General features: G+C 48.6%; 1 protein-coding gene across 1 annotated transcript in view; it reads right to left on the bottom strand.

Annotated features, from left to right (window-relative positions):
• SPAST (spastin) overlaps positions 1-10,960 on the bottom strand; it is a 35,305-nt gene extending 24,345 nt beyond the window's left edge. Inside the window, exons 1-3 of the mRNA XM_069954147.1 lie at positions 10,422-10,960; positions 3,934-4,017; positions 3,308-3,391 (exon numbers count right to left, since the gene is read on the bottom strand). Coding sequence (XP_069810248.1) covers positions 3,308-3,391; positions 3,934-4,017; positions 10,422-10,809 — 556 coding nt within the window. The 5' untranslated portion in view covers positions 10,810-10,960. The remainder of the gene's footprint in view (positions 1-3,307; positions 3,392-3,933; positions 4,018-10,421) is intronic.
• Between the last annotated feature and the right edge of the window lie 2,038 nt (positions 10,961-12,998).

The following is a 12,998-nucleotide window of genomic DNA, read 5'->3' as shown; positions in this document are numbered from 1 at the left end:
TAAGAACATCGCATGCAAACAGCATAAACTACAGCAACACAGGCAGCCAGGATCAATGGGCGCTCAGGGCTGATAGCCTCCTAGTAAGGGGAGGGCAGTGCATGTAGGGCTGGGCAATATGGGCAAAAAAATAAAATCTAAAAAAATACTTTTTACATTATGGACAGTTCTTAATTTAAATCTTGATTTATTTTTTGCTTTAAAAAAAAAAAAAAAAAAAAAAAATTATCCTTGCAGGCAGCCTCAGCTATGGTGTTTGAGGCAGCAACTGTACTGTATCACTTCACACAGTAACAGGGCCCCCAATATATAGTACAGAGGCCTCGTCCGTGCCCCCAATATATAGTACAGAGGCCTCGTCCGTGCCCCAAATATATAGTACAGAGGCCTCGTCCGTGCCCCCAATATATAGTACAGAGGCCTCGTCCGTGCCCCCAATATATAGTACAGAGGCCTCGTCCGTGCCCCAAATATATAGTACAGAGGCCTCGTCCGTGCCCCAAATATATAGTACAGAGGCCTCGTCCGTGCCCCCAATATATAGTACAGAGGCCTCGTCCGTGCCCCAAATATATAGTACAGAGGCCTCGTCCGTGCCCCCAATATATAGTACAGAGGCCTCGTCCGTGCCCCCAATATATAGTACAGAGGCCTCGTATGTGCCCCCATATATATAGTACAGAGGCCTCGTCCGTGCCCCCAATATATAGTATAGAGGCCTCGTCCGTGCCCCCATATATATAGTACAGAGGCCTCGTATGTGCCCCCATATATATATTACAGAGGCCTCGTCCGTGCCCCCATATAGCATACAAACCTCTTCTGTGCCCCCATATAGTACACAAGCCCCCCCTGTGCCCCTATTTAAGTAGCTATGCCCAATATGTGCCCCCAAATAGTATTCAGGTCACTCTGTGCTAGGGTTGGACAATTATGGCCTAAAGTAACATCACAATTAATTGAACAAGTAGCCTCCATTACGATTATTGAACGATTATGTTTGAACATCATCGCAACTGTGAGCACCATGCACACCATCAGTCTAGACAAGAAGCTGAATGATATCAGTGTAAACAGCAACTTCCCATCACAGCTGTACTAAGCTACAGAAAAAACACTCTAAATAGTGCCCAGTACTTTAAAGGGGTTATCCAGGCTTTGGGGAAAAACAGGCACTTTCTTCCAGAAACAGCACCTCTCCTGTCATCAGTTTGGGTGTGGGTGGTTTTGCAGCTCAGTTCCAATAAAATGAATAGACAACCTGAGGACAAGGGTGGGCCAGTTTTCGCAAGAAAGTAGTTGTTGTGCTTTTTCTAATCTTGGATAACACTAGAGATGAGCGAACCGGGTTTGAGTTTGAGTCGATCCGAACCCCAACGTTCGGTATTTGATTAGCTGGGGCTGCTGAACTTGGATAAAGCTCTAAGGTTGTCTGGAAAACATGGATACAGCCAATGACTATATCCATGATTTCCACATAGCCTTAGGGCTTTATCCAACTTCAGCAGCCACCGCTAATCAAACGCAGAAAGTTCGGGTTCGGATCGACTCAAGCATGCTCCAGGTTCCCTCATCTCTAGATAACACCTTTAGAAACCTCAAATTGTGTGCGTGTATATTACAAATACGAAAATACATCTTTAAGGCAATGTACCAATTATCTTACTTTTTTTTTTTTTAACTTTACCCTGGCAGTGCAGAGATCCCGGTGACACGGTCCATTTTTCAACATGCCGCCTGGTTCCTGCCATTGGCACTGGTTTCTTCATGTGCACTGGCCCCGCTCTATGGCCTGGAGGCAGGCCCAGCACCCAGCTTTTGGTGACGCAGCCAGACTTGATTCTAAGGCACATCACTGAGGGGAGAGGATATCGTTATACTGGGCCTGTCTCCTGCGCACATGAAGAAACTGGTGCCAATGGTGGGAACCAGGCGGCATGTTGAAAAATGGACCGTGTCACCGGGATCTCCGCGCTGCCAAGGTAGAGGGGGAAAAAAAAATCAGCAAGCAAATTGGTACATTCACTTTAAATGTATATGAAGAGCTCAATGGAAAACGAAATTTAAATGTAAAGTTTAAGCCTAATGTAAAGGGTGGTATTGTGGAATATATGTCCAATGTAATAAGCAAATAAAACATTAATTCTAACTATAATTGTATTTATTTAACGATTACAACTTTATTGTATAACAACGATGAGAATACTTAAAATTACTATAAACATTGTGACCCGTGAGAGTGAGGCAAGTTTGTATTGGACATTATGACAAAGTACAAGGAACCTTTCCAGAGAGCTATGAAGGAAAAAAAAAAAAAAAAAAAAAAAAAAAAACACAACCTTATACACTCCAGTAAGTTAAAAGGGGGCTCCACCACACCAGTAAGTGACTATGGGGAAAGAATGTTAGCAGCATGCACTGTAGTAAGGACGCCATAACTACATGCAGTCGGAGTAAAGAAAATCTGTCACTGGGAACGCCAGGTTATTCATCATTCATTTAGAGCCGGATCATAGATCATAACTGCAATAAATGGTTAAACTTAAGGGAATAGAAGATGACAGATTCTTTTTACAGAAGACACAAGTGTTAGCAGTACATGCAGGAGCAAAGCCGCACACAGGAAGGATAGGAACGATAAGAAGGAGCGGTATTCAGCGTACAGGTATAGAGCAGATCCATCTCTAATTCAGAGCAGCAACAGCACTGACAATACTTACATGGTAATAAAACGCTTTAAGTGCGCACCCGCCATTATAACTCCTATACTGTACCCACAAGTGAGATACACAGGAAAAGTACAAGGCAGTGTCTGGTTTTGTTTCACTGAAGCGAATGAGACAAGCTGCAATGCCTGGTAAAGCCACTACTGAATGTGTGGCGCTATGCCTAGTAAAAGGTGACACAGGACTCGCACCAGCAAAACGGTCCCCTCAATCAGCAATCAGGAGGGTTGTCAGGTCCTCAGTAATGCAATATTAAAGGCCTATGCTAAGGGCTCTGGTACATGTGGTGAAAGGCAGCAAGTAAGAGCCAAACTCTGATCTGCAATAGTCTTCACAAGACACAATCCATTCAATGCATCATGGTCTGTCCCACGGCTGACAATGATGCACCGAAAGAGCCCCTCCAATGGATGAATATTTATTCGTCCACAAATGACGGGCCTGTGTAAAAGCCCCTTAAGACTATCCATCAATATAAATGTCCCACAAAACCCCTTTGAATCTGCTAAGGGCAATGAAAGCCTCAAACTGGAGAGTAAACTTTATTCACGAGATTCTTACAAATAGATATCATTACCTACCCAGTAACTGTAAACGATCCTTCGCCATTAGCAGGTTTGTCGTCATTTTTGCTTGGAGACGTCGCGCTCGGTCATACTGCTCCCCTGCAAACAGAGACAGATCAGATGCCCGAGTTATTAGTAGGTTCTGAGTCTGTATACGTTACATAATGCTATATTATTTTACATGCCAATCAGTGCCAGAAAGTTATACAGATTTGAAGTTTACTTCTATATAAAATCTCCAGTACTTATCAGCAGCTGTATATCCCACAGGAAGTGGTGTATTTTTTCCAGTCTGACACAGTGCTCTCTGCTGCCACCTCTGTCCATGTCAGGAACTGTCCAAAGCAGCAGCAAATCCCCATTGAAAACCTCTAAAGTTCTGGACAGTTCCTGACATGGACAGAGGTGGCAGCAGAGAGCGCTGTGTCAGACTGGAGAGAATAAACCACTTCCTGCAGGAAATACAGCAGCTAATAAGTACTAGAAAACTGGAGATTATTAAATAAGAGGTAAATTACAAATCTATATAACTTTCTAACACCAGCTGATTTGAAAACATTTTTCTCTGGAGTTTCCCTTTAATTTACAGACGACTGGCGACACAGTGTGGGATTACCTTTGTAACAGCATCATACATTTACCTTGTCCGCTCACTTGTACTGCAATTCCTTTCTCTAGCTCCTGAATACCTTTCTTGTAGCATTCAATAGCTTGTTCCTTTTGATCTGGAAATTAAAAAAAACAATTATTAACACATTACCGTAATGTAAAGACTGTGGATATAAAGCCCCCCCCCCCCCCCAGGCTGTTTTCACACTGTTAACCGTGTAATAAATCTGACATGTTATCGCTGTAATGGTGATACAGAGCTTCCTAAAATCATTTGTCCTATTGATTTCTGCGAAAAAGTTTTAAATGACAGTAACACTTTAAAGGGGGACTCCAGCTGGGCTAGTGCCCCCTAGATGAATGGGGCAGTAATGAAGCATGCACACTGCTCCTTCATTCAATGGCAAAGAGACAAACACAAAGCTGGGTGCAGATCTTAGGGTGCCCATCCACATGATAAGTTGGGATCCAAGGACCGGGACAATCATCAATTGGAAACTTTTCCCTTATGCTGTATTATAGGTGGTAAGTCTGCCTGTGTATAAACCAATGAGTTACTGGCTTTTTTTTTTTGGCAGAAATCAACAGTCCAGGCGATTTTAAGAAACTTTGTAATTGGGTTTATTAGGCAAATATGCCATTACCTGCATTCAAAAAGACTTTCCCCAGGTCCCCCCCCCCCTCTCTTATTAACTGCTCATTATCAGGAAATCTCGACTCTTTTACATCAGTCAAGCCCTGTGTAATCTATGGAAAGGGGAGGGAGATTAGTCACTGGCAGAGAGCAGAGAACAAAGGATTACACAGCGGGGAACTGTGTAAAAGCTGCTATTCAGAGGTCAGAGAGGTCAGTGCTGACTTCAGAGGAAATAGCTCTCATCTCCCTCCACCCCTCCCCTCTCCATAGAGAACCATGAAGTCGGGGGGAGAGCTTCAAACTGCTTTTTCATGATAAAAATGCATTTTCCGGCTAATAAACCCAATTACAAAGTTTCTTAAAATCGCTTGTACTATTAATCTATTGTACTAAAAAAAAAAAATTAACAGTTCACACATACATGACCAGTGACTGTCCTAGATTTTTCCAAATCTGATGCAATACTTTTTATGACTGCCCACACAACCCACTGTGCAATTTAGTACACTGAATGATGATATCTGCCCCTGGGTGGAAACAAAGCAAGAAGATAATCCACACGTACTACTTGTACAGACTCCGCGCAGGTTCTGTGAATCGTGGAACGCACGGACCATGAAGCTGCGTGGTGGAATCTCTATCACATTGATACATGATGCCGGGAGAGACAAAAGTGTTTAAATCTTTGCGTAACTGTACAGATATAGCCGTAAGAAGCCTAAGGGTGGTATTACACGGGCCGAGCAGGGCCCGATAATATCTGTAAACGAGCGCCGATCTGCTAGATCGTTGCTCGTTTACTGGCTTTATTACACCGCCCGATAATCGTTTGACAAGAGCTGCAAGGACATCGTTACCGATGTCCTTGCAGCCCTTGCTAAACTGGCATACATTACCCATCCACGTTCCAGGGCTGCTCCTGCCGTCCGCTTCTCCCGGGGTCCCGTGCGCGCTCTAGCTTCACAGCTGCCTGTCAGCTGATAGGCTGCTCAGCCAATCACAGGCCGGGAGTGCTGCGGCCTGTGATTGGCTGAGCGGCCTGTCAGCTGATAGGCCGCTGTGAAGCTAGAGCGCGCACGGGACCCCGGGAGAAGCGGACGGCAGGAGCAGCCCTGGAACGTGGATGGGTAATGTATATCGTTAGTCGCCGGCCACGCACCGCTATTACACGTAGCGGTGCGTGGTCGGCGCCCGACAAAAATAGGGTCTAACCTATATCAACGATCAGCCGATGATCGTTGTCATCGGCTGATCGTTGCATTTATTACATGGAGCGATAATCGGCCGAATCGGCCACATTCGGACGATTATCGTTCCGTGTAATAGTACCCAAAGGTTATGTTTACACATTGTACGAACACTGGACGTTGTTGCAGTGAAAATTGCATTGATTGCAACAACAGCCTTTGTTTGCATTGACTTCAATGCAACACTTTTTTATGACAAGTTGTCATAAAAAAATACTGTGTGTGAAAATGGCCATAAACTATATGTCCGTTTTGGGTTTTTTTTCCCCAAAAGAGCCAGGGAGTAGGTGGATTAGCATAACATGTACTCCCCTCCGGGGGTCCAGCGCTGGGGTCAAATGTCCTTCGCTCTGGTTCAAAGATGCTTCAAGGTTTGAGTGGGGACCTGGGACGTGTCAGGCCCACTAAGCAAGTCAACAGCCGTAGTGGGTGCCCCCCCTTCATCTGCTGAGTGGCTGACCTAGCCTAACATGTCCCAGGTCCCCACTCCGACCTAGAAGCAGCCGGAGTACAATGAACCCAAACATTGGAGCCGGGAAGTTCCTGTTATGTTCAGCCACCTCCTCCGCAGCACTACTCCTTTACTCTTCCATCATACATTGCCATCTTCCAGGAAATGTACAGATGCAAGCAGAAGCAGCAACAACTGTGTAACCTTTCGGCGGCATATAAGGGTTAAACAATAAACATATCCCTTTAAAGTCATTATCTTCTGCCATAAAGTGACAATAAAACAACTTCAGATACAAAGGAGGAAGATGGGTGGATAACAAATGACAGGCTTTCAGCAGGGTGCGGTAATCCAAGCATGACGGCAGAGACTGTTTCCCAAACAGGGGCCTCAAAAGTCAATTTCTGGAGCTTTATTGTGGCCTCTGCTTCCAGCCCTACAGTGCGGAGCGCCCGCCAACCTTTCATCTGGGCACGAGAGACACCCCTGCCGCCCGCTGACACCTGAGCACCGGGCCAATCGCTCATCCACACTACACTCAATTATTTATCACCTCTTAATTTCTTAATATTAATTCCATTTTATGTCACACTCATCGGGTTTCTTTATAGTTTAAAATCTCAACAAACTTGAAAATTCCAAAAATATTATGATTTTCTTTTATTTTTTTTTATCAAATGTAATTGTTCAGAGAGGGGGAAAAAAAAGGGATTTCTCTCTACAATCTTTATAGCCTCATAAGAAATTAATGCTCACATGTTTTCCACATGAACGGGCGTCACTATCAGCACATTACTGGAAAACACAGCATGGTCTATGCTCCAGACGGGAGCTCGGGGCTTCCATCTGCTCTTCTCTTAAAGGGGGTTATCATCCCGCAAGATATACTGCATGCAACTGAATAAAGAATCTGCTTCTGTTATCGGAAACGGCGGCCCTGTGTAGAGATAAGCGTGACTGGAGCAGCTCGAGACTGAACATTCGCCATCTGATTACCGGTGGCTGGAGAAGTTGGATGCAGCCATAGTGAGTCTAGGAAACACGGATACAACAATAGGCTGTATAGCATAAGCTCATCTCTACACAGACACAAGACTTGTGATGTATACACAGTCACCCAGGGCGGCATGTGAAGGAAATACCCCTCACCCACTCATAGGTGGTCATGACCATGCATGGCAATGTTTAAGTTGTCTAAGGGGGTATTCACACATCCGCAAGATACTGTGTGCACAGACAGTATTCTGCAGTCATAGTGACCCACATTATCTACGCTTTGTGCACCAAAACTGGTGATTTATTTGTCACAGTAAACCCCAGTGCAGGTCGGCATGTAGTCACAGCAGACGCCGAAAGATCACGTGGCTGTGGACGGCGGTAACACACGGGTTATATGCCGAATTCTGCCAGCGTGGGCCAATGCATCTACGACAATGTAATCTTCCGCGTGGCAGCCTCAAGTATCACCACCATCTGCGAGCCCGCCCGCAGAGATAAATTACGGTAAGTTGGGCGCAGGAGGATACATCAGGCTGCAGGGTGAAGATCACCATAAAAAAAAAAAAAAGTGCTCCGAGTTCGTAGACATTTGTGCCTTTCTGTTCATCTAGGCTGGGGTGCAGGGTGATGACCCCCTGTAGTATTTTGGTGAAAATCATTGCAAACTGCTCTTTTAGGTTAACGGTGGGTTCACACATACTGGAATCGCAGCGATTCCCGGTTCTGTCAGTTTGCATGGGTTTAGATACTCACCGCAGATTTTTCATTCCACTGCGAGTATGTAAATGCTGTCCCCCTTAGGCCGGGTTCACACTGCATTTTTGAAATCTATATAATATTTATGGAAAAAACGGTGCAATTGTATGTCATTCGTTTGAATCCATTTTTCCATTGACTTCTATTATTAAAAAAAACGGATCGGAACGGGTGCACTTTTTTAAATGTGTTGACTATGCTTTTTCTGTCCATTAAAAGTAACCAATTAAAAACGGATATCTTGAACGGACTGCAACAATGCAGTGTGAACCCAGCCTAAGGGGGACAGAATTTATATAGCCTTAACCTTCTGCGGACGGCTAACGTATTTACCAGACAGTGGTGGGTTAAGGGGGACGGCGTCTACATACTCGCAGCGGAATGAAAAATCTGCTGTAAGTAAATCCATGCAAACTGACAGTTCTGAAAATTGCAGCGGATTTCGCTGCAGAACTCACACCATGAAATCCGCTGCGACTCCGGTATGTGAAGCCACCCTTAAGAGGACGTCCGGGGTCTGACTTTTTTTTTCTTCTTTTTTTCCTCCAAAAGAGCTGGGGGAGAAGGTTGCTGAACATAACCTGCACCTACCTCCCCGGCTCCAGTGCTGGGGTCCACTCTCCTCCGCTCCGTCCCCTGGTCCCCGGCCACTTCCTGGTTTGAGCGGGGACCTGGCTTGTGACGTGTCAGCCCTGCTCAGCGAGTCAGCGGGGAAACATTTTGTGCCTGTTAGGTTCAGCCACCTCCTCCTTGACTCTTTTGGAAAAAAAAAAAAAAAAAAAAAGTCTTGCACTTAAAAACACTGCTCAAGGCAAGACGAAAAAAAAAACAACCTAAATACACACTGGAGAGTCAAAGTCTGTTTACTGTGCTTAGTAAGATCACTTCCCACAATTATCTGACTACAGATATAGGACGTGCACGCTATCTGGCCTCCACCACATGCACGCCCATTCACGCCAGCTCATCAGAATGTTATTACGCGGTCAGAGCGCTGATAAGCAGCTGCCAGGCGGCTGACACTGTGCACTAGTATTACAGCGGCAAAACCCGCACAACTAAAAGCATCATAGTAATGTATAACGCGGTCTGTCTGGGTCATCAGACCTGTGGCCGAGCCTCACTGCCGCACTATAGGTCCAACCAGTCAGGCATATAAAGGGTGTGTGAGAATAGTGTATGGCAGACATGGTGTCTGGCAGGTGTATCTATCATCGCGCACAGCACGTGTCACCCCGCTCATGTGTTAGCGTTGTTCATACATGATGTGTCTGCCGGGTGACGTGTTGCTGTGTGACAGTCTGGGGAGAAGCCCCAGGATCCCAGATCCGCACAGTACCGACATCCCCCAGGAGAACGGCCGAGCTGAGGGACAATGAGATGACGGACACGTCGTACTGTGACCCCCAGGGGGAAAAAACTACAGCAACTGCTCATTCCTGCCTGTGGCCGGTGCTGCAGAGATGCTGATCAGTCACTGCTCATCTGAATCAGCACAAACCATAAGCCTGAACTTCATGCCAGAGGAGCGACGGGCCATCTGTGTGTGTGCCCTGCCAGAGAGACCAGCTGTGCCAACATGTCACCGCTAATATACTGCGCACGTACACCGCATAACAGGGGGCCCCGGGCCCACACACAGCCCCCCATATACCAGGGGGCCCCGGGCACACACACACAGCCCCCAATATACCGGGGAGCCCCGGGCACACACAGACGCCGTATACAAGGAAGCCCTGTACACAGATCCCTGCTGATACACATGTATATTGATCACACACCTGTACAGAGATCCCAGCCGATCACACACCTGTACAGAGATCCCAGCCGATCACACACCTGTACACTGATCCCTGCTGATCACACACCTGTACACTGATCCCAGCTGATCACACACCTGTACACTGATCCCAGCTGATCACACCTGTACACTGATCCCAGCTGATCACACACCTGTACACTGATCCCAGCTGATCACACACCTGTACACTGATCCCAGCTGATCACACACCTGTACACTGATCCCAGCTGATCACACACCTGTACACTGATCCCAGCTGATCACACACCTGTACACTGATCCCAGCTGATCACACACCTGTACACTGATCCCAGCTGATCACACACCTGTACACTGATCCCAGCTGATCACACACCTGTACACTGATCCCAGCTGATCACACACCTGTACACTGATCCCAGCTGATCACACCTGTACACTGATCCCAGCTGATCACACCTGTACACTGATCCCAGCTGATCACACACCTGTACACTGATCCCAGCTGATCACACCTGTACACTGATCCCAGCTGATCACACCTGTACACTGATCCCAGCTGATCACACCTGTACACTGATCCCTGCCGATCACACATGTATGCTATTGTGACGTCACCCTTCTGTGACCTCAGCGTATGACGTGCTCACCTTTCTCCTGCTCGTCTATGCGGAGAGCCATGGAGATATAATGGAAGGCCTGCTGGTGGAATCCGCGCACCACCTCGGGCTCCTGCGGCCTGTCCGGGCTCCCGGTCACCCGGCGCTCAGCGAGCTTCTTGTCCGCCATGACCCTCCGGGAGAACCGGTCACAGCACCAGGCGAAGAGCAGGCCGAGCTGGAAGGCGAGAAACCGGAGGAGGGAGAAGGCGGCGAGCAGCGGGTAGGAGAAGACGAAGAGGTTCCGCTTATGAGGAGAAGGCGGGGCGCCCTGGACCGGAGACTCGGAGCGAGAGGGCGGTGCTGGGGCCCCGGGACCGTTGTTTGCCGCTGGGGTCACCGGTTTCTTCTTGTGTCCTCTTCCACCCGGAGAATTCATTCACAGTCCCCGCAGCCGCCGCCATAACACCGGGCTCAGCGCCCGACTGCTCCGCCCACTGCGCCTGACACAGCTCCCCGCCTGCCCAGAGCGCACACACTGACCGCTTCGCCACGCCCACCACGTGACGCTTCCTTTCTATCTCCGCCCAGCCCTCCGGATTTCAGTAATACCCGGCTGAATCAGGGCCCGAGATGAATTGGTCACACCCCCCGCTATACGTCACTCCTCTCCTGTGATTGGTGATTTGGCCGTAATATGCTCAGACGCGCCCTCTCTATGGGAAGGCACGCCCACTGTATGGGAGCCGCTCTGTCAATGAAGACTCGCCCAGCGCTGAACGCGACGATGATTCGCTGTGATGTGTTGATTGGTTTTCCGTGCAGGCTCGTTCAGTCAGGGCGCGTTCCCGTCATTTCCATCCAGTCAGGGCGCGTTCCCGTCATTTCCATCCAGTGAGGACGCGTTCTTTTCGCTTCCATCCAGTGAGGGTGCGTTCCTGTCGCTTCCGTCCAGTCAGAACGCGTTCCTGTCACTTCCGTCCGGTCAGAACGCGTTCCCGTCACTTCCATCCAGTCAGGGCGCGTTCCCGTCACTTCCGTCCAGTCAGGGCGCGTTCCCGTCACTTCCGTCCAGTCAGGGCGCGTTCCCGTCACTTCCGTCCAGTCAGGGCCCGTTCCCGTCACTTCCGTCCAGTCAGGGCCCGTTCCCGTCACTTCCGTCCAGTCAGAACGCGTTCCCGTCACTTCCGTCCAGTCAGGGCGCGTTCCCGTCACTTCCGTCCAGTCAGGGCGCGTTCCCGTCACTTCCGTCCAGTCAGGGCCCGTTCCCGTCACTTCCATCCAGTCAGAACGCGCGTTCCCGTCACTTCCGTCCAGTCAGGGCGCGTTCCCGTCACTTCCGTCCAGTCAGGGCGCGTTCCCGTCACTTCCGCCCAGTCAGGGCGCGTTCCCGTCACTTCCGTCCAGTCAGGGCGCGTTCCCGTCACTTCCGTCCAGTCAGGGAGCGTTCCCGTCATTTCCGTCCAGTCAGGGCGCGTTCCCGTCACTTCCGTCCAGTGAGGGCGCGTTCCCGTCACTTCCGTCCAGTCAGGGTGCGTTCCCGTCACTTCCGTCCAGTCAGAACGCGTTCCCGTCACTTCCGTCCAGTCAGAACGCGTTCCCGTCACTTCCGTCCAGTCAGAACGCGTTCCCGTCACTTCCGTCCAGTCAGAACGCGTTCCCGTCACTTCCGTCCAGTCAGAACGCGTTCCCGTCACTTCCGTCCAGTCAGGGCGCGTTCCCGTCACTTCCGTCCAGTCAGGACGCGTTCCCGTCATTTCCGTCCAGTCAGGGCGCGTTCCCGTCATTTCCGTCCAGTCAGGGCGCGTTCCTGTCACTTCTGTCCAGTGAGGGCGTGTTCCTGTCACTTCCATCCAGTGAGGGCGCATTCTTGTCACTCCCATCCAGTGAGGGCGCGTTCCTGTCACTTCCATTCAGTGAGGGCGTGTTCCCGTCGCTTCCATCCAATGAGGGCGCGTTCCTGCAACTTCCATCCAGTGAGTGCGTGTTCCCGTCACTTCCATCCAGTGAGGGCAAGTTCTTGTCACTTTCATCCATTGAGGACATGTTTCTGTCACTTCAATCCAGTGAGGGTGAGTTCTTGTCGCTTTCATCCAAAAAGGGTGCGTTCTTATCACTTCCATCCAGTGAGGGCGCGTTCCTGTCGCTTTCATCCAGTAAGGGCGCGTTCCTGTCGCTTTCATCCAGTGAGGGCGCATTTCTGTCCCTTTTTTTATCCAGTGAGGGCGTGTTCTTGTCACTTCCATCCAGTGAGGGCGTGTTCCTGTTACTTCAATCCAGTGAGGGCGCATTCTTGTCACTTCAATCCAGCGAGGACGCGTTTCTGTCATTTTAGGTGTTATATGTGTCCTCCGGTGGGCCCCCAGCTTTAGAACCTGCAAAAACTGTGACTAACATGTTTTTTCTCTGGTTCTGGTTTTTCATTGGTAGGCCCCCAGTATCATTTCCTCTGGTGGGCCCCAGATACCCCAGTCCGACACTGCACACAAAGCATTATAAGACCCCATTCACATTACTGTTTTCAAAGAAAATACCGTCATTCCATTATATATAGATATATCCTGTGCATTCCAGGTCTATGAAACTTAAATAAACCTAATTAAAACCTTATTTTACATCTTTCCCCAT

Source organism: Dendropsophus ebraccatus, chromosome 15 (genome assembly GCF_027789765.1).
Source record: "Dendropsophus ebraccatus isolate aDenEbr1 chromosome 15, aDenEbr1.pat, whole genome shotgun sequence".
NCBI classification, from domain to species: Eukaryota; Metazoa; Chordata; class Amphibia; order Anura; family Hylidae; genus Dendropsophus; species Dendropsophus ebraccatus.
This window is presented reverse-complemented; position numbering and strand designations above follow the sequence as displayed.